At 42.0% G+C, this 27,779-nt stretch overlaps 1 protein-coding gene across 1 annotated transcript in view; it reads left to right on the forward strand.

Moving 5' to 3' along the window:
* The first annotated feature begins 760 nt into the window (after window positions 1–760).
* The window catches only part of BCAR3 (breast cancer anti-estrogen resistance 3), a 161,211-nt gene continuing 134,192 nt past the window's right edge, over window positions 761–27,779 (forward strand). The window contains exon 1 of the mRNA XM_006831048.1: window positions 761–1,080. Within this exon, the coding sequence (XP_006831111.1) occupies window positions 764–1,080 (317 nt within the window). The 5' untranslated portion in view covers window positions 761–763. The remainder of the gene's footprint in view (window positions 1,081–27,779) is intronic.

Below are 27,779 nucleotides of genomic sequence, written 5' to 3' on the forward strand. Positions count from 1 at the left end.
CTCCGCCTGTTGTTATCATTTGCAAGGTGGGAGAAATACATTATCTAGTGTGTTTATAACATATTCTCTAGTATATTTATTATTGAAACCTTGAGTCTTTCCTCGGTCATCTCTTTTGTTGTTTGTTAGTTGGGCTTTTCTGTCAACCTTCATTGTCTAAAATAATAAATGGCTCATGTGCCCCTGATGATTCTGCAGTTTTGTTTGCCCTTTTCCTCTGAAGGGTCTATTGCCAACTGAGGGGAATTCCTCTGTGGAATCATAAAAAATGGACTATAGAGTGAGCTTAGAAATACGAGTTTGCATTCAATTCTCCTAGTGATGCAGTTTGACAGCAGTGGTTCAGTGGTCCGGTTCTCACCTTTCATGTGGGAGACCTGGGCCAATGCATTGCCTGTGTAGTCAACATCCATCTATCCATAGAGACTTGTGTGATGCTTAGCAGTTTTCAGTGCAGCCTCCAAGCTAAGATAGACTACAAAGAATGGACTTGGGGAAATCAGCCATTGAAAGCCCTCTAGATCACAACAGTCCAATCTTCAGCTGATCCTGGGGACCAATGGAAGCATTTCCTTCCATTGTGCAACAACAGCTAACAAGGGATGCCCCTAGATAGCATCACTTGTTGGCCTTTTAATGTTCCATCAATATTGTCTTTTGTTGTGCCGTATCTTTCCATTTCCCTTTGTAAATGGGAAGCCCAGTCTTGTGATTACCTTAGATTTACACCTTCATTTTGTTTTACCCCTTAGAGTTGAGAATTATGGCTGCAGGAAAATTTGCAAGCCTTCCGAGAAACATGCCTGTGAATCACCAGTTCCCCCTGGCTTCGTCCATGGACCTTCTGAGCAGCAAGTCATCGCTCGTTGAACACCGCACAGATACCTATCAGGACGTGTCTATACACGGCACCCTTCCACGGAAGAAAAAGGGCCCTCCTCCCATAAGGTCCTGTGATAACTTCAGTCACATGGGTACCCTCCCTCACTGCAAATCCCCACGGCAGAACGTGCTTCTGACCCAGGATGTCATCCAGGAGAACCTGCTGCAAGACTGGAAGGGTGAAACCTCCACCTCCAGGTAACGTCTATATTTTCACAAGTGGGAATTACCTGTTTGAAATTCCCTTTTAAAAAACTGTTTTATTATGAAAATGCTGAGCATATATAAAGTAGAACAAGTAGTTTAAACCCCCTGGGTTTTTCACCCAGTTTTAATAGTTAGCAGCTCCTAACCAGTTCTGTGTTCGCTGTACCCTCACCCTATTTTTTTCAATTAATTTTTTTAGATTTATTCAAATTTATCTGATTACTTTTTTATTTATTAAATAAATATTTAATAATTATTAAATTATTTAGGTTTAATTAAAAATAAATCTCAGACATCATTTTATCTATAAATATTTTGATGTGTGTCTTACAATGATCAGGACTCTTATTTTTTAAAATACATGTAAAACCACACACCAGTATAACAAACACCTAAAAAGATAAAAGATAAATTTAAAAATATGAACCATTTCTTAATGTCATCAAATATTTGATGGTCATTTTAAACTTAACTTTCTAGATCATGAAATCCCTATAGAAGGAAGCATAAACATAGACATCATATCATCAGATTCTGAATTCCTCAGCAATGGTAGATGTCTATAAATTAGGATGTGAGTCCACCTAGATTTAGTTGTCAGTGTTGTTGCTGAGTACCGTCAAGTCAGTTCTAACCCGTAGCAATCCTGTGTAGGGTTTCCAAGGAGTGGCTGGTGAGCTTGAACCACCAACCTTGCGGTTCACACTGACTTTACAGTCCAGCGCATTAGCCCACAGCACCACATCATGACTCCTAGTTGTCAATATACTGAAATAAAAGTGTGTTTGTGCATCGTCAAGTCATCTTCAGAATACTTCAGGACCAGGCATATGTGTAAATAAGCCTTCTGGTTGTAAGTGCTTCCCTAAGTTGTAATCGACCTGGCTGTGATTGGTTTCTGCTTGTTAGAGCCGGTTTGTAAACTACACTCCCTTTCCTGTTGGGGAAGATCATCCATCTGTGATCCTATCAGGCAAGAAATGGGGCAGTTCCTTTTGCTGTCGTTCCTGGCTGTCTCTCTTTTTGTCTAACCCTGTAACATAGACACTCACTTTTGTCTTAACTCATTTACTTGTTCAGTATCTACGTACTGAGCACCTATGTTATTTAGTGTATCTACATGCTGAGCACCTATGTTAATTAGTGTGCATTGATCTTATCAGCACCAGTCCTTCACCTGGAAAAGTCTGCTCTGTTCTCTAAGTATAATAACTGGAGGGCTGGTCTAGCATTAAAGACATTCGAGCAGCTAAATCATTCCAATAATCTGCTCTCTCCCTTTTATAGGGTAAGAAATATGTGAACTAACAGGGTAGCAATGGAGCATCTGAAACAATATCCTCCCAGAGCAAATGTTCATGTGAGGGACATAGAGCGTAAACACAAATAAATAAATAAGACAATTACAGATTATATATAGCAAGAGCTACAGAAGAAATAGAACAATATGCTGGAGATTTATTAGGAATGGTATCTTTTTTGATAGAGTGGACAGATCTCTGATGAGATGTACTTAAGCCAAGGCTTACATAATGAGAGAAGGCACCCTGGGAGTGAGAGAAAAAAAAAGAAAACAGTGGAGAACAGTCTTCCAAGCATAGGGAAAGCATGGGAGTACAAAGGCCCAAGTGAGGCAGGAATGAGTTTGCCATGTTTGAGAAGCCTAAACGAAGTTGATATTCTCTATGGCTGAGTGTAACAAGTTGAGCGGAGAATAGCATAGATGTTGGTATGTTGTTGTTGTTGTTAAGTGCCATCGAGTCGGTTCCGACCCATAGCGACCCAGTACAGGGTTTCCAAGGGGTGTAAATCTTTACGGGAGTAGAAAGCCTCATCTTTCTCCCGCGGAGCGGCTGGTAGTTTCGAACCGCTGACCTTAAGGTTCATAGCCCGATTCGTAACCACTACGCTACCAGAGCTCTCTAGATGTTGGTATAGTGTTAGGTAAAGCAAGTGTGCAGAATTACTTTTAGTTGCATAATTGCAATAGTATAAGAAGAAATTCTAAGGGAGCCTTGCTGGTTTGAATACAAAGGTTGGCAGTTCAAACTCACTATATATAGCAACCCTGTATAGAGCAAACTCTATACAGGGTTGCTATGAGTCGGAACCAACTTGACAGCACTTAACAACAATAACATTCTGCACAAAGGAGTCCTAGTGTGGTGCTGTAGGATAAGCACTGGACCACAAAGTTGGTTTGCACTGCAAGGTTGGGGGTTCAAACTCACCAGCCACTCCTGGGAAACCTATACAGGGTCACTATGAGTTGGAACAGACTCAACGGCACTTACCAAAACCAGCAATGTTCTATATCTGAAGTGGAGGGGATCCCTGAAATGATCCTGACACTGGAGCTCCACAAAATCTAAGTGGGTGACCTCAGCTCAGAGAAAGAGTAAGAATTTATCCTCAGGCTGCTTGCTGAAGAAACAGGTAAATAATACCTGCCAGAATGCAGGTAATGAGTAGTCATTGCTCCCCTCAAGAAACACATAAGGCAACAAAGAAAAACAACATTTGGCAGTTGGAATTACCAGGCCACACGATGTGGCATAAGAATCAATCTTAATTATTGTGGACCATTTTTTATTTATTAGCCTAAGCTGTATAGTAAGGAGCTCTGGTAGCGCAGTGGTTACAAGTCGGGCTGCTAACCTCAAGGTCAGCAGTTCGAACCTACCAGCAGTTCCGTGGGAGAAAGATGAGGCTTTCTACTCCTGTAAAGATTTACAGTCTCGGAAACCCTATGCAGCGTCTCTGAGTTAGAACCAACTCCACAGCACATCACCACCACCACCACACCAAGCTGTATATTGAGCTATACTTATTCATACTTCATTGACTCAAACAGTTAAACATTTTACTACTGGTAAGAATTCATCCTCAGAAGATATAAACCTGACAACCTGCTTCCAAAAGTCACAGTCTTGAAAACCCAATGGGGCAGTTCTATTCTGTACATGTGGGATGACCATGAGTCAGAATGGACTTGATAACAACTAACAACAACAACAACAACAACAACAACAACATATTGAGCTAAGGATCGAAAATGTACTAGACACAGGTCCCAACCTCAGTCCTTGAAATTCTGAGATTCTGGGTAGGTGCCAACTCTTACGAGGGGAAACTTTGAGGAGGGGTGTGGTAATAGAGTCATCCTTCCTATCATGAGGAAGTTCTTGATAAACACCCAAGGTCCAAGCTGACAACCTGCCAGAAGTTCAAAGCTTTTTGATTTGAAAACTAACATGGACAGAGGTCAGGTTTCTGTAAGAGATTTTATCGGAGAATGAGCACAAGTCCTGGGTTTGAAGTCCAGGCTCTGGAAGATCTAATAAGCATTGCTTGTTTAGTTTGTTTATGAATCAGGGCTACATTAATCAAAATTCATATCTTTTTTTTTTTCCTCAGTGTAAAATACTATATTGTTGAAAACAAATACAGGAAGTAACAAATGCATATCCTTCAAAAGTTATGAAACTTTTGAAGCATGCATGTGTGTGTCAATAGATCATAAAGTCTTACTTCCTCCCTGGTCTTACGTACTGTTGCATTTTATATGAGTCAGAATTGATTCGATGACAGTGAATTATTTACGTAACACATTAAAATATATATATATTTTTTGCATCTCTAATATTGAGGAGTTCAAGTACCTTATAGTCTTTTCTTCTAAGTATTCCTAATCAGCCTCAATTCTCTTTTGGAACAAGCCACAGTATAAACAAATAAAGTTTATGCCTCTGTTAAGTTAAGGACAAACAGTATGAATGAGGACCTGAATTTCTAGAGGTGGGGGTTTTGCCTAAGGTGCCACATCAGAAATACAGTGAGAAAAAAGTACAGTTTCTGTTCCTAATTCAGCTCCTCCAGCTTAATGGAGCCGTGGAACCCACAGCACTCCCTCCAGCTCACCCACCTCAAGCAAGCTGGCAGCCATGTGTGTCTAGAGGTTATGACTTTGGATCCTGATTCCAGGGACCTAAGGATTAACTAGACCTCCATGTAATAAGATTATTAAATGTTTTAGGGTTTGTTTCAGGTAAATAATTTATGTCTTACTCTTTCCTTTTCATAAAGAACTCGGGGTTAATTTCAGCTGACAGTGACTTGCTCACATTTCAAGACTGAAAACCTTCTGTCTCATCACATAGTTGTGGCAATAGTCAATGGGGCCACCTTGGAGAATGCAGGCCCTCATTTTAGGATACCCTTCTTTACTTGCTGAGGGAAATTCTAGATTGTACCTCCTAATCTTGTAAAATCCTCTTAAGTTGCAAGCTTGTCATTTCCTCTCAAGATGTATTTGCCTTATTTACTATTGAAACACCACCTTTGTTATGAGTTGAATATCTATGTACCCTGTGAGAGACCCCAGGTAAAGCACAGTCTGCCTTTTGGACTAAAATTTTGCATTATTTTTCATATCCACATGAGTTATTAATATATCTGACCTTTTATAACTTTGAAATGTCTTTTCATACGATAACTGTGAGACAGAAGATTCAATTAGCATCATCATTGTTGTCATCATTTACAACTGATAAACTGGGTGTAGGGGTGTTCAAGACCCAAGGTCACACCCTAGTAGGTGACTGAACTTAGATTAGAACCCAGGAAGTACTGCCTGGCCTTCTTCCCCAGACACTCTGCTTCACAGCCTCCCAAGTATATTGGAATCAACTGTGGGCATCCTCTGAACTGTCTTCTTGCACACAAAGGGTCAAAGCTTTGTACAGTCTGGACTGTCTGTGGTTCCAGACTCCCAAGAATGTGAACCCAGAGCCTTGGAAAGAATGGAGCCCAGGCTCCCAAGACAGAAGTCAGACTTGGAAACGGGTAGTGGTCTCCTCATTTAGAGTTCATCTCTCTCATTTGTTCGTTGTACTATTTTTTGGACATTTTATTAAGGTTTGGGTGAATGTTTACAGAGCAGATTAGCTTCTCATTCAACATTGTCTACACATTTGATTTCGTGACATTAGTTACAATCTCCTCGATATAGCAGCAGTCTTCCCACTGCCTCCCAGGGTTCCTGATTTCCCTTTATCCTTTCAAAGATCACATCTCTTGGCTATGTTGTTGCATTGACTGCCCTTGGTTGTATTTGTGGTTTTGAAAAGTGGTCAAAGGCAGAAGCCAGGGAGCTCCTAAACCTGCTGTTTGATGTCACAGAAGGATCCTTTGTTCCATGGGCAGAGCAAAGCTTCTACAAGAGGCTTACAGACAGGATTTCCTCTTGACATTAGTGTTGTTTGGCTGATGCCCCTTTGATTTACTTGTCTTCAAGGATGGATTTTAATCTGAATCTGGGAGTCTCCTTGGGCCAGTCTCAGAGGGAACCAGTTCCTGTTGCGATGTCTGTGGTGCTGGGATAGCCGAGGGATCATGGCTAGGTCCATTTCCCACCTGTGGGTACGTGGAGACACGCATTCCTGGGAACAGCTGCTGAGTACTTCTTTTCTGCCCCTTGTGCTCTGGGAGCATGTGGCAGGACAATGTAGTGTTTCATTCGTTTGCATAAGTGGAGCTGACTGACTAGTCACAAGTGTTTTAACTGATGGTGGCCAGAAAGTCTGCTGAATTACCTCTGTGTATAATCCAGAGCATTTACCCTGGCAGTAAGTCATGACCAGGTCGTAGTGTCAACTCTTCACAATTGAAACAAAGCGGTAAGACACAAGATCTAAGCCGACTTTGGTCTAAATCACTGACTTAAAACCCAACTATGGTCTGCGTCTGCGTCAGTGCCCTCATCTGAAGCATTATTTCAATTGTTCCTCTTCAAAACTGCTAAATTCGGCAACTGCTGCTTTCTCTATAACAAAGCAAGTTCTCCAAGACATGCAAATAAATCAACCATTAGCTCAAAGTTAATCAGAAGGAGCTAAAACGTGAAGATCCACACACAAACATCTGCAGCTCATTTGTATGTGAACGTGTCTGCTGTCTACAAATTGGAACCTTAATGTGTACCAAGAGAAAGTTGAATTTAGAGTATTTTTAGAAATCTATTTAATAGGATTTAATATTTAATATAAGGTGCATTTATTGGGTTAGAACAGCAATGACTTCTAACAGTCCAAGTTCAAGGATGTCTCTAGAAAATAACAGTCCATAGGCCGAGTTTTTATTTTGTCAAGTCTTAACTTGTGTTTTGCTCATATTTAAATGCCCCCTGGTGTTTGAATGCAGCTTTTGTGGCTGGGTTACTGACTTCTGGGGACTGGTGCATGTCCTCAGCCCAGTGGTCCTGGTGTGCAGTGGGCAGGAGCAGCTGGGTTAGAGGTGAGCGTGAACATTGTCAGACATTGGGTCGTGCCCCTGGGTGGGAGAAGCACCGAAAATGGGAGATGCCTGTAGGTCTACCAGCTGCCTCGTGGTAGTCCTAAATCCTCTATTGCCAAGGATGATTTCAACCTACAGGCTGTAATCTGCATTCTCAGCTGTTCTTCTGGGAAAAACTAAAGGAATTTTTTTTTTTTTTAAAGCTAATTGCAAACCACAACCGAGGAACCAAGGCACTGATCACAGAGTTACACAAAGCAGTCCTTGTTGAGGGGAGCTGTTCAGCATCTTCTCTGGCCCAGCCCCCCAGGACAGACCTGCTTTAAATCATGTTTTTTCAGGCCTCCCGCATGTTGCTTGGAAAAGGTCAGACTTTTTTGTATTCGGAGAGTCAGAGACCTAACTCTGGGGGCTGTGTCAGAGAGCCTCAGAGAGACAGAGATACATACCCCACAAGTGTATGTAAAAGCCCGTTGTAGACAGAGGTGCTATGCAGTTATAAATTATTATTCATGTTATTATCATGTGTGGATTTGGAGCCAGCCCAGCAGCTTGGCCAGAAGCTACAAGCTAGAGAAGTTGTAGTTGTTGTTGTTGATCGGAAGGAGATGGTCTTCAGAAGACTGGGGGCCTGGACTGGGTAGGTGGGTGAGGAGTTGGGGCCTGAAGCCACTGGGACTGATAAGGCCTCAGACCACAGCCACCCTGCTGTTCACAGCTTCTGAATGCTTTCAGCACCACACTTTCCAATGCTGTCCTCAGAGGACAGCTGCAGGACTGGATGCAGAGTTTTCAGCACTTTCTTCTTAGAGTCCCCAAAGACAAGAACATATGGTCTTGTTTTAAGAATTGTGCTGGTATTTGCAAGCTTTGGAGGTCTGAGAACTCTTGTGTAATTTACACAGGCTTCGTGCAACCTGCACTGTCTGTGGTTCCAGACTGCCCTGCAAATACGGTAGCAGAGGTGAGATTGCTCCTGCTTTGGAGAGGAAAATGGACACCTCTTTTCAAATCCCTGCTTTGTCACTTTTTAGGTGTGTGAGGTAGAGCAAGTTCAAAGCTAGACGATGAGGGTGAAAACAGTCACCTGTGAGAAGTGCTGTGAAGGCTAAAACAAAGAAAAAAAAAGCAGCCAGTCGCTGTCAAAGTTGATTCCAACTCACGGGGACACCAAATGTTGCAGGGTGGAACTGTTCCATAGGGTTTTCAACGATGTGACCTTTCAGAAACAGGCCTTTCTTCCAAGGTGCCTCTGAGTGGGTTCAAACTGCCAACCTTCAGGTTAGTAGTGAGCTATTTGTCGCATTCCTTGACTCTTGCGATGAAGGAAACTGGTCACTAAATCAGACGGAGCTAAAATGTGAAGAATCTCGTTCACAACTGAGCCTGATGCACCCTTCTGACTGTCTGACACGTACCGTAGGCGCTCTCAGTTCCCACCTGCTTCAAAAACCTGATGCCCTCAAGCTAATTCTGACTCATACAACCATATAGGACAAAGTAGAACTACTTCACAGCGTTTCTGAGCTCGTGAATCTTCACAGTTGCCAGCGACCAAAGCTTTCTCCCTCAGAGTGATGGGTAGGTTTGAAACGCTGGCTTCTTGGTTAGCAGTTGATCACTTACCCGATGCACCACCGGGGCTACTTTCCTACTTGGTAACTAACATTTTATTTTTCTTCTGCCTCTACTCTACTGTGATTCCTGAGCCTGGATATTGTGGCTATCAAAGGAAGTACCAACAACCAGGTTCATTTTGTGACCTTGGCTAAATGACATTAACTTTCTGGATCTCCACCTTCTTAAAAGGTGACTCTAGAAGAGAAAGGCACTCGCATGTGACAGCACATAGTACAGACTTGGCTTGGACAAGAGGCTCCAATGTTGGTTTCTTTCCTTCCTTTCTCCTGGAAGGCTGGAGCAGGGAGGCTCCTAATCCTCCCTTGTAACCTGAGATCACGATCAATACCTGCGGCTAATGTGGGAGAAAGTTTCCCACATGTTGATGGAGTCTGACTGGAATCCCTCTCTCCAGGTCTGCCTTAAGCTGCCCTGCAGCAATGTGTCTTGGCCGATGCTCAGAGTTGCAGGTCTAACAATCATATGTTGTTGCTGCTAAGTGCTATTAAGCCAGTTACAACTCATAATGACCCTGTATAGGGTTTCTAAGGAGCAGCTGGTGAGTTTGAACTGCCAACCTTGTGATTCGAAGTTCAGTGTCGATCCTACAACACCACACCAGGAGTCCATAGCACACCATTGTACCAAATCACAGAATGGAGCCTGTCTTCAGTGACTGATTTCTATGTCCTATTATTAATGTCAGTGTTTAGACAGTTTATTCTTTCTCTCAAACGGTATTTGTTGAGCTTGTTTGGTGCCAGCCATTGGACTGGGTACCAAGTGCCCAGTGGAGAATGAAATAGATGTGGGTCCTATCCTTTAAGACCTCCTAGTTTGGGGGCACACAGATAAACTCATGGATAAATATATAACTACAAGGCAAGGACTGTAATATCAGGAGCCTGAGTTACTTAGATTGGGTAAAGGGAAGGTCTCTTTTGGGGAGGGAATATTTGAGCTGAGCGATAGTTGAAGGTAATGGCCTAATTAAAGGCAATAAAGGTGTTCTCCAGACACTGAAAAGAGCCTTTATGCAGCCCAAGCAGAGGGAGGACGAGCAGTGGTTTAGAAAGAAGTTGTTAGAAATCAGCAGTGGCCACATACATGCAAGCACTTCCAGACCTGGGCTGTTCAATACAGAGGCCACTGGCCACAGGGCCTACTGAGCACTTGAAATGTAACTAATGTAAATTAAAGTATACTGAAGTGTAACATATGCATCAAGGAGAGACCTATTATCACCAAGAAAGAAGAGTTGGGAGCACAGTGTGTCATTTGTACCCAGGGTCCCTGTGCTGGGAACCTCATAGACCCAGAGATGATTGATGCCAAGACACATGGAGATCTCCAAGAAATACCAAGCCCACATATGTTGACAAGAGACAACAATTGTTTTCCAGAGCTGACACAGAGACAAAGCCTTCCCCTAGGGTGAATGTGGAATCTTGGTATGGTGCTGTGGGCTAATGCGCCAGACTACAAGCCAGTTGAACTGCAAGGTCAGCATTTCAAGCTCACCAGTTGCTCCTTGGAAATCCTATACAGGGTCGCTATGGGTCAGAACCTACTCGACGGCACTTAACAACAACAACAAGGGTGAATGTCCTGTACTCAGATTTCTAGCTGTAGGATCAGCACAAGGTTGGCAGTTCATATCCACCAGCTGCTCCTCAGAAACCCTTTACAGGGCCATTATGAATTGGAACCAACTCGATAGTACTTAACCACAGACACAACAAACTGAGAGAGAATAAATTCCCATTTGTTAAAACAAAATTCTAAAAATAAAATACATACATAAACTACACATCAGATTTTGAAGGTTAAGAAAGCTTGTAGAAAAGTCCCTGGGTGACACAAACGTTTTACACTCAGCTAGTAAGTAACTAAAAGGTTGATGGTTCTAGCTCACCTAGTGACATCATGAATAAAACAGGTCTGATGATCTACTTCTGTAAAGACTGCAGTTGAGAAAACCCATGAAGCAGTTCTACTCTATAACACATGAAGTCTCCTACGTCACAAAGCAAAAGCAAAATTGATAGCAAAAAGCATGTAAAATATCTCATCGGTAAGTTTTTATGCTGATTATGTGTTTAAATGATAATGTTACCATTAATTTTACTGTGGCATTTAGTCGGTTCTGACTCATAGCGACCCTGTACAGGGTTTCCAAGGCTGTAAATCTTTATGGGAGCAGAAAGCCTCATTTTTCTCCTGCGGAACAGCTGGTAGTTTCAAACTGCTGACCCTATGGTTCGCAGCCCAATTCGTAACCACTACACTACCAGAGCTCCTCATAAGGTTTATAATGACTTTTTTTCCAGAACTAGACTACTAGGTCTTTTCTTCTGAGATACCTTTGAGTGGGTAGATTCAAACTGCCTACACGTTTGGTATTTTTTCCCTAACTTTTTATTGTGAACTGAGTGAAGTTATACAGAGCAGATCATCAGTTTTACATTCAACAAATGCTGTATTTCATTTCATCTCAGTGATGACGAGCCCTTCCACGCAACACCAGTGATCTCATTTCCTCCTGTGATTCTTCTTCCCATTCCGGCCTCCTTCTGAATTTTGTCCTTAAGTAAATGTTGCCCTTTTGATCTTGAATGGTTGACCATTCCACTGCGAGTGTTGTTTGCTCTGGTACCCACTATATACCTACCTACTTGTTGTTGTTAAGCACCTTCAAGTTGGTTTGACGTATAGCCACCCTGTATAGGGTTTCAGTGGAGCAACCTTGTGGTTAGCAATCCAGTACTTACCCTACAACACCACACCAGGAACTCCCATCGTTAACTTCACGGAGCACAGTTGTACTCCTGCAAACCTTTCTATTGCCAAACTGAAAATTGGGCCACTAGATTAAGTTCCATTCCAGACCTGAAGGGTAGTTAAGGGCCATAGTTTCAGATTCCTCCAGTTTCTTTCTGACCAGTAAACCCGGTCCTTTTTTAGAATTCTGAGTTTTGTTCCACATATTCACCCACTCTATCTATCTAGGACCTTGTAATGCGATCCCCTTCAGAGCAGTTGGTAGCCAGATGCTATTTAGTTCTTCCAGTTTCAGAATCATGGAGACTGTTGTTCACGTGTTCCAGTAGTCCACTGGACTAATTGATTCTAAGCATCTTTAGTTTTTATCATTCTTTTTTCTTCAGCACATCAAGAGACCAATAGTTATACCTTAGATGGCCACTTATGACCTTTTTTTTTTTTTTTAACTGTTTATGGTGAATTAATTGAGTGAAGGTTTACAGATAAAATCATCAGTTTACAGTCAACAAATCATACACTTTGTTTCATCTCAATGATTACAATCCCTCCATACACCAACAGCTACCCTGCCTGTTGTTGCATGGAGGGATTGTAACAATTAAACCCTGTGCTTCCCATTTTCATTCCACCCACCTTCCTATCCCTTCTCAATTTTGTCCTTAGGTAAATGTTGCCCTTTTAACTTTGAATGATTGACCATTCCATGGTGAGCATACCTTACTAATGTTGACACCACCCCCCATAAACTTATCTACTGTTTTTGTTGTTAAGTGCCACCAAATCGGTTATGACTCATAGCAACCCTGTATAGGATTTTCGAGGAATGGCTGGTAAACTTGAACTGCTGACCTTGCAGTTCAAACCGACCTTGCACTCCAGCGCATTATCCAACAGTGCCACATCAGGACTCCATATACCTGTCTACTACTATTTGACTGAAATTGGACATGAGCTTTTAAGATCCCAGATGCTACTCACCAAGGTAGGATGTAGAACATTGTCTTTGTGGACTATGTGGTGCCAACCAATCATAGTGTTCCCTGAGACTATGGTCCTGAGGCCCCAGGCTCAGCAACTTGTTGCCTCCAGGTGTCAAACTGCCAACCTTTCAGTTTGTAGCTAAGCCCTTAACCTTTTGTGCCACCCAGTTACTCTCCTATATGTGGTTTGTTGTTGTTGTTAGGTGCCGTCAAGTCGCTTCCAACCCACAGCGATCCTGTATAGGGTTTCCGAGGAGCTGCTGGTATAGGCTGGATGAAAACAACTCTCTCTAGAGGCCTTTAGACATTATCTCAAAACCATAGCCCTTTTATTCTGCCTTCTATTTGATGAGGGAACTCCTTTATAAACACAATCCTTTAAGAGGGGGTGGGGAAATGTTGGGGATGGGGTTATTGGAGCTGGTGGGAGTAGAGGAAAGGCAGATAGATACCAGCCAAACAAAGCATCTGTTTTTATCAAAAGTGCTGTGTTTGGGCTTATACAGCCGGCAGCTTGATGACTCACTGAAGCCAGCCCCTCTGTGCCTGCCAAGAGACATACTGGCCTTGATACGGTTTTTCTTCTTCCTAGCCTATTTAATTTGATTGACTGCTGCCAAGTTAAGAAAATCCAACAGTGGCCTTTTGCTGTTGAATTCTCACTTGAATTCTGCTGAGCACTGGCTAACCCGTTGTTGTCATCATTAAGTGCTGTTGACCCTATCTAGGGTTTCTGAGGAGACGCTGGTGAGTTTGAACTGCCAACCATGCGGTTTAAACCCACCTTAAGGTAGAGCACTTATCCTACAGAACCACACCAGGACTCGCGTGGCTGAGCTGAGTCCAGTTTTATTAACCAGCACCACTTTGTATTCATTTTGTATTCCTCCGTAGACTCACCTTCCTGTAATGTGCATGGAGTTTAAAATGGTGCTGTTTTAACATGATTACAGAAACTGCCTGAGGAGGCAGCTTAATTGCCATTCTTTTAATACATGTCATGAAAAAAAATTAATCAGGCATCACTGTCTTCAATTGAGATAGAAACTGACTCAGAGAAGCAGGAATTGGCTTTTGAAGTGAAAGAAGCAAGTGTTTTAGAAGTAAGTAGCCTTAGGTTCCTGAATGGGAAGGGCAGTGTGGCCTGTGGTCATAAGATTGCTCTGGATTGGGAGAAGAAAGATTCCTGAAGTTGAGAGAAATGATGAGCACTATCCCAATGGCTTGAGGCTCCACAGAGGAAATAGAGCGTATGATAAAAACAACTCCTACCCACAGTTCCACCCAAGGAACAGGAATAACACCATCCAGATAGCCTATATATATATATAAAAGGCTGCCTTGGTTAAAGAATCCACGCCCCCACCACCACCACCACCAATGTGATAAGATGATTCAGGACCATTTTTATATATTCATTCCCGAGTGTGCTGAATAACCACTCTATGCCATCCTTTGTGTTGGGATTCAAGGCTAGAAAAGCCAGGATCTCTATCCATATAAGGAGTGCGTGGCCTCAGGAAAAAGGGATGCCCATTTTGAGCGACCTGACTTCATCAGTAACTAGTCTCTCCATCTTCTTTGCTGCTGAGCTAGCTGCTCATCCACATGTCTGTCAGAGTAGGACAGTGCATTGTATATCATTTTGCTAATTTGATAAATGAGTCAGCTGTCCATGACTGCTATCCTCAACATCTTTCAGGTTTATGATTGCTGTTTACTCCTTGACTTGTGATTGGAGGCTGTACCGCCTAGACAACCCTCCCCTAAGGGCATGCTTCCTCTGAACTCCCACCTCCTCTGTGCTGTCCTGGTCCTGAATCCAAACCCAGGAGACGTTGGGCCATGCATCAGGGGCCATGGCAGAGAGTGGCACTGAACTGCAAAAGAAACAGGGTGCTGAGTGAGAGAGGATTGTGAAAAATGCTAAAGGCAACAAAAGGGGCTTTCAGAAGTTATATGTTTGGAACAATAAGACCAAAGAGAGGGGGGATGTGAGAGAGATCAAACTACAGAAGTTCTGTTCGGCTTGCTTTTTTAAAAAAAATTTTCTGTCAAAGCAATGACTCCTCTGATTGGAAAGGGTAGGACAGATGTGAGGCAGAGGATTGCAGGCCTAGAGTAGATGAAGTCATCACACAAGAGGTTCTAATAGCACCCAAGTGCAAGAAGTTTCAGAGAGCTTGAGACTGAGATTATCAAATCATCGCTGTGATAACTACAGATAACCAAAAGTTACAGAAAAGATGCAGATAGAGAAATATCCTAATACTCAAAAAAGAGAGGGGAGCGTAAAATAAATCTATAAAATGATGAGCTTGACCATCATTTTAAGGAAATAGCCTAAAACAGATTCCTAGAACAATAACCGTTGAATACTCAGAAGAGGAAGTAGCAACCATTAGGAGGTAGCAGGGCTTTGCCAAAAGCAAATCATACCAGATTAATTTTCTTTTCTGGGATTACTTGGGTTGTAAATTAGAGGAGAATCCCTGAGTGGTGCATACTACTAGCTAGAAGATGGGTGATTGGAACCCACTCGGAGACACTTTGGGAGACAGGCATAGAAATCTGCTTCTAAAAGGTCACAGCCATGAAAACTAAATGCAACACATGAGGCAGAATTGACTTGACAGATCACCTCCAAAAACAAAAGGTTCGAGGAATGCTAAGAAGGTATGCAGACAAATGTCAGTCTTTTGTGTTATCTTTGTGACAGATTCAGACTTAGTGATAATGTTAGATGATGGTACATGAAACATGCTGTACTTTGGCAACTTCCTAGCCGAAAGTGATTTAAAAATCACTTAGATGATAATATTGCATGCAGATCACATCTATAGATAACATGAATGTTGGGATTAATAACTAGTATCTCAGAATGACAAAAATTATATAAAAAACAATAAAAAAGAGCTTGGCATTTTGAAACAACAGACCAAATCTAACTGGATAAAATCTTGTATAGAGAGACAAAGATGTTCACTGGAGTCCAGAAACCTTCATCATGAAGTGGAAGTATGAGGTTTCGCTTAACAGCCACCCATGAAAAATATTCCAGGATTTAAATAACTGCAACGTCAGAATGAATCAGTGGTGTGTGGTGGCTGTCAGAGAAGCTAATGTGACTATGGGAACATTCGTTGAAGTTTAATATTAAGACTGAGGAACGTGAGCACCCTTGGCTGTTCAGATTATGCCTGGTGAATTGTTTTAAGTTGTAGGCATCAGAAATGGAAAATGAATTCCCCCCAGCACAGAGCTCTGATCTTCCTTCTGATCTTCTCTCCTGCTCTAAGGCAGTCTGTTGGTTTAATCGTTAGGAGTGTCCCTCAGATTCTTCTATATTCACATAAAGGAACTTTTCAAGTCATGTGCTAACCCAGGAAGGAGAATAACAAATAAAGCACCAACCCTTAATCCTGTCAACTGCAAATGAAATCTACTTTAAGGAATAAGACCAATAAATAAATATGTGAGGTGTGAACAAGTTTATTTTGCAAGGTGATAAAACAAAAATATTTTCTTAAGTGCACATCTAGAAGTGTTATAGTTCTCAGTGTTTAAAGCTTTTGTAGTTAAGTGCCGACGAGTGGGTTCCAACTCATAGTGACCCTGTATAGGGTTTCTGAGGAGTGGCAGGTGGGTTTGAAATGCTGACCTTGCAGTTAGTAGTCCAGTGTTTATCCTACAACACCACACTAGGATTTCGTCTAAAGTTGTACCTTTTTAAAAGTAAGCAAAAGCTATACACACAATGGAGTCCTGTTATGGCACTGTAGGATAAGCACTGGACAGTTAACTGCAAGGTCGATGGTTCAAACACACCAGCCGCTCCTCGGAAACTATGCAGGGTCACTATGAATCGGAACTGGCTGGATGTCACTTAACAACAACAACAACAATACACACAATGGAGTCCCTGGATGGGGCAAAGGATGATCAAAATTGGCTGCTCATCAAAAGGTTAGAGGCTCAAGTCACTGAGCGACTCCTCGAAAGAAATACCTGGTTATCTACTGAAAAGTCAGCCATTGAAAACCCTCGCTCGGGAGCACAGCCCAGACATGGGGTCACCGTGAATTGCAATAGACTCACTGTTGTTGTTAAGTGCTGTTGAGTCAGTTCCAACCCATAGCGAACCTATATATGTTTTTTGAGGAGCAGCTAGTGAGTTCGAACTGCCAACATTGCGGTTCAAACCAGCCTTGCGGTCCAGCTCATTAACCCACAGCACCACACTGGTTCATACACACAGGATGTCCCCATTAGCCAAAAACTTGGCAGTTCGAACCCACTCAGCAGCTCTGCAGGACCTACTGCCATTGAAACTGCAGTCAAGGAAACTCATGGGACATTTCTACTTGGTTACATGGGGTCACAATGAGTTAGAATCAGTTTGATACCACTGAATAACAGCAAGATTAGAAAACAACATTTTATTGGAACTTCACTGTAATTCCCTAGTTTTCATTTTTTAAAAATCTGTTAATCTAACCACACACACAAGCCATTTTCCTGAGATATGTCATCTCGTTCACTCACAGGCCTGTTTTAAGCACCAACTTTTTCTCATTTCCCTATAAACAGATAGGCATGGCCCTGTGGTATGCTCTCTGGCCTCTTGGCTGTCTCCCTGATTGACTTCCTTCCTGGTATTTCAAACTTGTCCAGAGATTCATCTTCAACAGGAGCAACCAGCCATGCAGTGTTGCTATTCAAACATCTGGTCTCTGTAGGGGTGGGGAGCCAGGCACTGCTCTGATATCTGACGATATCACAGCTAAGTCGCAGGCCTGTAGCTAAATTAACCCCTTCATGAGGAGGCCAGTCAGTCCAGGAGCATTTATTCTTCTCATGTTCTCTCTTTTCCAAGGTTCTTTTTTCCTTGGTGAATGAAGGCAGCGTTGGAGTCTAGGTCTTCTGTACCACACACACACACACACACACACACACACACACACACACACACACAGACAAGCCAATATTAATTGAGCAACTGTGACCTGAGAGTACAAAGGTGAATAAAAATATGGTCTCTGTTTTCAGTGAGTTCATAGTCCATTAAGGGAGAGAAATGTGAGTACACAAATACTATTGAATTATAATTATTTGCTATCACAGAGTTTTATGACTAGAAAAAGACTCTTTGAAGAGATATTATTAATTTTTTGAGTTACAAATCTGGGGTGAGGAAAGGAAAGATCAAAGAAAGTGAGAATGAGCAGTAGGAAGATGGAGGACCCAGGCCTCTCGGTTCAGGGAATTCCAAATAGTCTGGATTTGTTGGGTGGGAGTACTGGTGTGGTGCTGTAGGATGAGCACTGGGCCACAAGGTCAGTTTGAACTCACCAGGTGCTGCTCAGAAACTCTGTACAGGGTTCCTATGAGTTGGAACCAACTTGAAGGCACTTAACAACAACAACAAAAAGGAGCAAGGTGAAAAGATGAGGCTGGTAAGATGGCCAAGGTCTTAGAACTGTAGGCATCATATAATATTAAATGCGAATGCTAGGCTGCCCCAGGTATTCATCTTACGTAACAGAACATGCAGCTTTGTAAGGAATATTGTCCAGTGGACTCAAAATCTTGGTAAATTTATAAGCATTTGCTGTCTCTCCCTTCTCCCAATCTTTCCACTGGAGCTTCATGCTAGAGATGTCCACTTAATGCAGGGTGTACAGAATGAGGAGTGAAGCCTTTAGATATTCAGTCCATATCTGTATGCAAAGACACTGAAGTCACATGGTTGCCAATGGAGAGCAGACTTTCTCCTGGTTGGTGGGTTCACCTTTCCTGATTGTGTGACACACGGTGCGTGGATTGGTTCAGAATGATGAGCCACAACATGCAGTGATTGTTCCTCCTCCACCCCACTGCTTCAGGTACACAGAGTAGATGCGACTAGTCACTCTCATTGGAAGTCATTTTGCATTGCGTTTTAGTTAAATGTCCTAGGAATGAGTTTATTCAAGATGAATAAATGAATCTAGGAATCACTGCTTGTAAAAAATAGAAATCTAGCCCAAACATATAGGCTTCTAATCCCTGTCATCAATTGTTGTTGTTAAGTGCCATCGAGTCAGTTCCTACCCATAGCGACCCTGAACAGGGTTTCCAAGGTTGTAAATCTTTACAGGAGCAGAAAACCTTATCTTTCTCCCGTGGAGCAGCTGTTAGTTTCAAACCGCTGACCATGCGGTTCACAGCCCAATTCGTAACCACTACGCTACCAGATCTCCTTTGTCATCAATAGTCATAAGATTTTTAGTGCTTTCATATCCAGGGGACTTCCTTATAAGTGCTGATAATTTATGTGTAGTCTTTTGTGTGTCCTACTTGGACAGTCATCATTTGAGATCATACCATTTTTGTTCACCGTTTCCAATCCTTGTATCTTTTATTTCTTTTGCTTATTCAACTGTACTGACTAGGACCTCCATAACAGTGGTGAGCAGAAGCAATAATAGACATTCTTGTCTTCTGATAAATTAATTGATATATTTATTATAGTAATGCTTCTAATATTTCACCTACCATCAAGAATGATGCTTCCTGAGAGTTTTATAGATAACGTAAGTCAAATTAAGGACATTCTCTTCTAGATAACGTAAGTCAAATTAAGGACATTCTCTTCTATTTATCTTTGCTTAGAGTTAACCTCCCCCTCCCCACATTATGAAAAGGTGGATTTTGAAATGCTCTTTTCCCATAAGTTAGATGCGTAAATGATTTTCCCCTTTAATATGTTAATATGTTGAATTATATTAATAGATTTTTTCATATTAAACTGGAGTAAGCTTAATTTGATCATGATTTTTTTTTTCATGAATTTCATTTGCCAGTTTTTGTTTAGGACTTTTTTCTTTTCCATTCACGTATGAGATTGATTTATAGTTTTTCTTTCTTTTACTATCCTTGTTGCTTTGGGTATCAAAGTTATAACACCCTCTTTATTAGTGTCTGTGTTTATATAATTTTTTAAACAAAACATTTTATTGTGAGTTGAGTGAAGGTTTGCAGACAAGATCCTCAGTTTTACGTTCAACAAATAATGCACTTTGTTTCATCTCAGTGATTAGAATCCCCTCCATGTATCAACAGTTATCCCACTTTCTCTCTGTGGTTCCTATTTCCATTCCACCCAACTTCCCATCCCTTCTCAACTTAGTCCTTAGGTAAATGTTGCTCTTTTTATTTTGATGGATTGACCACTCCATGGTGAGAATTCCTTACTAGTGTTGCTGTCCTCCCTATCTATATAGCTATCTGCTGCTTGGCTAAAACCAAACCACGAGGGTGAGTTCCTTTCTAGACCTGAAAGGGTAGTCGAGGGCCACAGTCTCAGCTTCCTCCATTCTCTTTCTGTCCAGTAAGCCCAGTCTTTGTTGTTTAAAAGTAATTTTCAGTTTTGTTCCACATTTTCTGTCACTCTATCTGAGGCCTTCTAATGTGATCCCTTTCAGGGCAGTTGGTAGTGGTAGCTGAGCCTCATCTAGTCCTTCTAGTCTTAGAGTCATGGAGACTGATGTTCACATGTTCAATTAGTCTGTTGGACTAATAGATTTCAAACATCTCCAATTCTCATCACTCTTCTTCCTTCTGCATGTGGAGAGACCAATATTAGCTGCATTTCATGAGACCACTGTTCATGAGCTTTTAAGATCCCAGATGCTACTCACCAAAGTAGGATGTAGAACATTGTCTTTGTGGACCGTGTTAGGCCAATTGACCCTGTTGTTCTCTTAAGACTATGGTCCTGAGGCCCCAGGCATAATAACTTATAGCTTTAAAGTGTTTGATAATATTTAAGACGTTTTCATAATTTTGTCCACTGTAAGCTCCACCACATTCATAGTTGTGTTTGCAAGAAAGGTAAATAGTATATTGTTGTTGTCAGGTGCCATCAAGTCGGAACCAACTCATAGGAACCCCATGCACAGCAGAACGAAACAATGTCCGATCCTGGGCCAACCTCACTACCGCTGCCACACTTGAGTTCATCAATGATGACACCTGGTCGATCCATCTCGTTGGGGGTCTTCCTCTTTTTCTCTGACTCTCCACCTTACCCATCATGACATCCTTCTCCAGTGACTGTTCTCTCCAGACAATGTGTCCAAAGTAGGATAGACGAAACTTAGCCATCTTGGCCTCCAAGGAGCACTCTGGCTGCACTTCTTCCAAAACAAATCTATTGGTTCTTTTGGCAGTCCATGGCACTTTCAGTATTCTCCTCCAACACCACAACTCAAAGGCATGGGTATAGTATATACCCATGTACAAATATCCTCTTTCATATTTGTGGGATATATAAATATGTATATCTATGTATATATGTGGGATATATATAAATATGTATACACACACACACATACACACATACACACACATATACCTATCATGGTGTGGTGCTGTAGGGTCAACACTGTACTGAGAACCACAAGGCTAGCAGTTCAAACCCACCAACATATAATATATGTTGTTATTAAGTACTGCTGACTCGGTTCCAATTCATAGTAACCCTGTACAGGGTTTCCGAGGAGTGGATGGTGGATTTGAACTGCAGACCTTATAGTTCAAGCCGACTTTACGGTCGGCTAGTTGTTGTTGTTGTTAAGTGCCATAGAGTCTGTTCTGACCTATAGCAACCCTGTATGGAGTTTCCATGGAGTGGCTGGTAAGCTTGAATTGCCGACTTAACATTTCAAACCAATTTTGCAGTCCAGCGCATTAACCCACAGTGCTACACCAGGATTCCATATATCATCTATTATATATGTATACATATATTATATATATATATACATATATCCCACTCTTCCTCCCATACCCATTCAGCCTGTTTCTCTGTCCACGTATCTACCCGCAGAACACTGTTGTTCCAAGTTAGTGTACATATCACTATTTATCTCTATTCTTTTTAACTCCTTACACACCTCCCTGTGTTTTCACTTGTCCTCATCATTTTTCTGCCAAGCTCCCTCTTCTTTTATATTGCCCTCCCCCTACTTGTATATTATCCTCCCTGTCACCAGAGTTAACATGTGTCTACCCTCTAGCCAGGAGCTTTGGTAGCATAGTGGTTAAAAATTGGACTGCTAACCTCAAGGTCGGCAGTTTGAAACTACCAGCTGTTCTGCAGAAGAAAGATGAGGCATTCTGCTCACATAAAGATATACAGCCTCGGAAACCCTGTCGCTATGAGTCGGAACCGACTCCATGGCACATAACCACCACCACCACTATAACAGAAATATCACTAGTGGGTGGCTTTAGTTAACAGAAATTTATGAAGGAGCTCTGGTAGTGTAGTGGTTACGAATCGGGCTGTGAGCCGCAAGGTCAGCAGTTCGAAACTACCAGCTGTTCCTCTGGAAAAGGATGAGGCTTTCTGCTCCCGTAAAGACTTACAGCCTCAGAAACCCTGTACAGGGTCACTATGAGTCAGAACCGACTCCCCAGCACATAACAACAATCCTCTAGCTAGTGAATTACTCTCCCATCTCTCTCTGACCCTGGTAGCCATCTTAGAATGTTTGTTTTAGAATGAAAACCTTTTCTTGAGTTTTTATAGTAGAAGTCTCATACAACATTTGTCCTTTTGTGATTGACTAATTTCACTCAGCATAATGTCTTCCAGGTCCATCTATGTTGTGAGGTATTTTACAGATTCACCATTATTCTTCAGCATCGCATTGTATTCCATTGTGTGTATGTACCAAAGTTTATCTACTCTTCCATTAATGGGCACTTACTGTCTCCATCTTTTTGCTATTGTGAATAGTGTTATGATGAACATCAGTGTGCGTATATCTACTTGTGTCCTGGTTCTTACATCTTATGGATAGATACTAAGTAGAGGGATTGCCAGATCATATGGTATTTCCATTTCCAACTTTTTGAGGAAACGCTGTACCATTTTCCAGAGTGGTTGAACCATTATTGTATAGTCCCTACCAGCAATGTAAGAGGGTCCCCGTTTCTCTGCACCCTTGCCAACATTTGTTGTTTTCTGTTTTGTTTTGTTTTTTAACTTTGCTATTAATGCTGGTATGAGGTGATATCTTGTTGTTTTGATTTACATCAATGACACTTAGCAATAACAATGACTAATGATCGTGAACATTTCTTATGTTTGTTGGCTGCCTGAATGTTTTCCTTGGTGAAGTGTCTCTTCATGTCTTGTGCCCATTTTTTAATTGAGTTATTTGTCTTTTTGTTGTAGAGGTGTAGTTGTTGCTGTTGTTAAGTATCGTTGAGTTGGTTCCAACTCACAGAGACCCTGTATAGGGTTTCCAAGGCTTTAAATCTTTGAAGGAGAAGATAGCCTCAACTTTGTCCCTCGGAGTAGCTGATGGGCTGGAACCATGGACCTTGGGGTTCACAATCCAGTGTTTGTTGTATGGAGCCACTGTATTCCCAGGAGTGTTGTTTTCTATAAATTTTAGATATTAGTCCCTTGTCTGACATGCCATTGCAAAAAAATATTTCCCAGTTTATGGACTCCCATTTTACACTTTTGAAGAAATCTTTTGATGCACATAGTGCCTAAAGTTTATACAATTTTTAAGTAACAAATAATCCTAAACTTTTGTAAAACTTGTTAGGCTTGTTGTGCATGTGTGTGTTGGGAGTTATTTAGCTACTAATACCTTTTTTTTTTTTTTAATGATTGTAGGATTATTCTATTTGGGTGCTACTTTTCTGGGCTTTTGTTCATTTCTTCCTAAGCTTTCAATATTACTGGCATAAAGATATTTGAAATGTTCTCTTTGTATGCACTCTTCTATCCGTGACTGTGTCCCTGTTTAATTTCCATAGTGCTTTATCCTTTCTCTTGTTATATGTACCACAGGCTTATCTATCTTATTAGGCTTCCCAAAGAATCAGGCTCTTAGTTATTGCTCTGCTGTGAAATCATTATTTGTTCTTTAAGTGCTGTTTCATCTTTATTGCCATTGTTCTATTTATTTTTGTTCTCTTATTTTAATCTAGATACTTAATTAATTTTCAGCTTGTCGTTTTTAAAATAAGCATTTTAAAGTCATACATTTTCCTCAATTATTACCATATCCTACATGTACTGTATCCTACATTCTGACAAATGACAAATGACTATAATTTAGTCTAATCAAGTTACAGTTACTATATTTAATGATATATTTGGGTTTATTTGTTTGTTGTTAGTGTCACTGAGTTGGTTCTGACTCATACTGACCCTAGAGTGGGTTTCTGAGAATAGTTGGTGGGTTTGAACCTCCAACCTTGTGGTCAGCTGTCCCATGCTTTATCACCCTATTCGGAGTCCTGGTGTAGTGCCATAGGATAAGCACTGGACTGAAAGGTTGGTTTGAACTGCCAAGTTGGTGGTTCAAATCCACCAGCTGCTCCTTGGAAACCCTGTACAGGATTGCTATGAGTTGGAACTGACTCAATGGCACAGCACTAAACAGTAAAAATAGCGTCATCTAATTCATTTGGTGGGCACTTTTGAAATTACTTTTGATATTACTTTATGAAAGTATCTATAAAGTAATATCTTTACCTAAAGTAAAGCAATAGAAGGGCCTTTGAACTCTGGTCACCTTCTTCTTGGCTTATATACCTTTGTTGTCCCTTATTTTATTTATTTCTTTTCTTTCTTTGAAGTCCGCAATTAGATCATCAGATTGTTTCTGCCAGCAGTGCTGGTTTGAAGTTACTTGCATATTTGCTAGTTCCTTTGCAATTCAGTCTTAGATCTTTGCCTTTCTTCTGGCCCATTATTTGAATGATAAAGTTTAAACGTGCTTACGTGCATCCAAGCCCTTAACAATCTGGTCCTGCCTCCTCATCAGCCTTCTCTTCCAACCCTTCACCACTCCTGTCGCCTTCCCCAATTCTATGCTTCTGTTAGTTGTTCTCTTATCCATTCATTTAACAGATAGTCACCGGACAGCTGCTGTGTGCAAAGTCCTGGGAACACGGAAATGACTTGAGCAGACAAAGCCCAACCCTTCAGGGTTCTACTCCAGGAGAAAGACCATAAGCAAATAAACAGACATTTAATGTGATGTAGGGTAGAGTGGGGAGGGGGGACAGATTAGGAGATCGAGGGCAGTGGTGGTGCTATTTCAGATTGTATGGATTAGGAAGGCGTTTCTAAGGAGACATGGATGATACCAAGAAGAGAGCCTGTAAATATCTAGGGAAAGAATATTTTAGACAACTGCTTGGAAAAAATGAAATCCAGTTGTTACCAGTTCTGTGGCCCTCTGTTCTGAGTCTACTGTGACAGCAGCTGCACATCAGTACTTCTTTCTCAGACCCTTACCACCCAGAGCTAGATCAGAGCTCACCAGTTAAAGGACACAGTCTCCCAGATGCCGAGACTGTCAAAGAACCCCAGATGCTAGCTGCAAGCTTGGGAGTCCCCATGACACCCTCATATCTGTACTGCTGGCTACGAATTCGGTTTCCCCATGGTCCCTTCAGGATGGCAGCCATGACCTGGGAAGTCCCTAAGGCCCACTCACTGCTGCCTATGAATTTGGGGATTCCTTCTACTCTCTCAAAATACCAGATGTAGGCTCAGGGGGCCCCAGGCCCCCTCCTTTCTAGCCTGCTCCCTTAGGTTCAATAATTTGCTAGAACAACTAGAGTACACTCAAGAGAATGCTATATTTGCAATGACAGTTTTATTAAGCAAAACGGATGCAAATGAAGAGACACATAGGGTGAGGTCTGGGAAGGTTTCCAATGCAGACCTTCCAAAAGGGACATGTACCCTCCTACATGCATCAGTGTCTCTCACCACCCAGGAAGCCCGTGGAACATCTGTGTTCAGAGCCTTTACTGGGGCCTCCTTGTGCAGGCATGACTGGTGGTCTGCAGAATTCAGTTCCCAGTTATTCCCATTTTCTGGCTGTCAGCCAGTGTTGCTGTCGTCTCTTAGAGGTCTTCTCAGTTCCTTCCCATGGGCCTTCTCACAAGCACTACTCATTTCTCACCTTATATTGACTCCTTCTCAGGCTTCAAGTCAGGCCCACCTGGATAATCTCTGTAACTTAATGCTTACTGAGTTGGGATCTTGCATTACATTTGCAAAACCCTTTCACAGTCATACTTAGTGTTTAAATGAATGGGCATCTTAGAGTGCTGCCAGTAAAATTCTGCGTACTACAGTATGTATTTTCAATAACGTCATATGGATGCGAAAGCTGGACAGTGAATAAGGAAGATAGTAGAAGAATTGATACCTTTGAGTTGTGGTGTTGGAGGAGAATACTAAAAGTACCATGGACTGCCAAAAGAACCAAGAGATCTATTTTGGAAGAAGTGCAACCAGAGTGCTCCTTGGAGGCCAAGATGGCTAAACATCGTCTCTCATACTTTGGACATATTGTCCTGAGGGAACAGTCGCTGGAGAAGGATGTCATGCTGGGTAAGGTGGAGGGTCAGAGAAAAAGAGGAAGACCCCCAACTGAGAACCCCCAACGAGGTGGCATCATTGATGGACTCAAGTGTGGCAGCGGTAGTGAGGTTGGCCCAGGATCGGACATTGTTTCGTACTGCTGTGCATGGGGTCGCTATGAGTCAGTTCCGACTCGATGGCACCTGACAACAACGACAACAGTAAGGTGGAAGAGCTGGCTGGGACCACATGCTCCAGGACCTGGGAGGCCTCAGTGAGGATGTCAGGGTTTATTCTAATGACATGGGAATTCTTAGAAAACTTGGAGCAGAAGATGGACACGATCTGAGTATAGATCACTCTGGCTACTGTGTGACGAGCAGACTGGAGTGAAGCTGGGGAGGGTGTTGCAGAAGTTCAGGAGCTAAATGATGGTGGCCAGGACTAGGGTGGGATTAACCCCTGAGCACTTTACAGTGCCCCAAATGCATTGTGCTGTCTCTTGTCACCATGTCTGCACAGGCTTTTCTCATTGCCTAGAACTTTTTATCACCTAACCCCCAGCTTCTTCACCAGGAAAGTCCCTTCTCAGCACTCAAAACTTGTTTAGTTTATGCCTGAACGGCACCTCCATGGTCTTTCCTTCTCACTGACACCCTCTCACAGACTTGAGTTGTGCTGGGTCTGTTGATGTGTCTTCCCCACTTGCTTGAGACCCATTGAGAGCAGGGACATTATCTTTGCTTCCTATTTTTCCATTGTCTAGCCTGTTGTTGCAGTCCTGGTGTGGAGCTGTGGGTTCATGTGCTGGGCTTAAAGAGTCAGTTTGAACTGCAAGATTGGCCTGCAAGGTTGGCAGTTCAAACACACCAGCTGCTCCTTGGAAACACTATGGGTTGGAACCAACTTGAGGGCACTTAACAACAACAACAAGCCTGTTGTTAGTTGCCATGAAGTTGATTCCTGGCCGCACATGTAGAGTACAACTGCTCCATAGGGTTTTCAAGGTTGTGACCTTTTGGAAGCAGATTGTCAGGGAGGCCTGTGTTCTGAGGCATCTCTCAGTGGGTTTAAACCACAGACCTTTCCACTAGTGTTTAAGCATTTAAATCCTGGGTGTTTGGACCACCCAGGGCCTAGCCTACTGCAGGGACTATTGTTCTTGAAATGATAGCAAGAACTATGGAAGATGCTGGGATGAAGTAGACACAGTTACTACTTTGGGGGAGTTTATTGTCTAGAGGAAGAGATATACATATAAATAAATAAACAAAACCGTGAGCCTCAATACAACTCCATGCCATATGCACAAAGGAGGTAGGCCAACTCTGCAAATTGCTAGTGTGCGTGAGGTTTAAAGGGAATTTTATCCTACTTAGTCAGGAGTAGTTTGGATCTAGTTTCTCACATTTTTCCATTGCACAAAATAATCATCTTACTACAAATCATTCCTTTTTAGTTATATCCAAAAGGACATTTGTTTGGCAGCGCTTGCAGCCATTAATTTATTCTATAATATCTGAAGAAGTAAACACTCACTCATTTAAACATTCTATAATCTAAAGCAGATCTTGAGATGCTCCATCCCCATTTGCATTCCAACCATGTAGAAAAGA

The sequence above is a fragment of the Chrysochloris asiatica genome, unplaced genomic scaffold, assembly GCF_000296735.1.
Source record: "Chrysochloris asiatica unplaced genomic scaffold, ChrAsi1.0 scaffold00002, whole genome shotgun sequence".
Lineage (NCBI taxonomy): Eukaryota > Metazoa > Chordata > Mammalia > Afrosoricida > Chrysochloridae > Chrysochloris > Chrysochloris asiatica.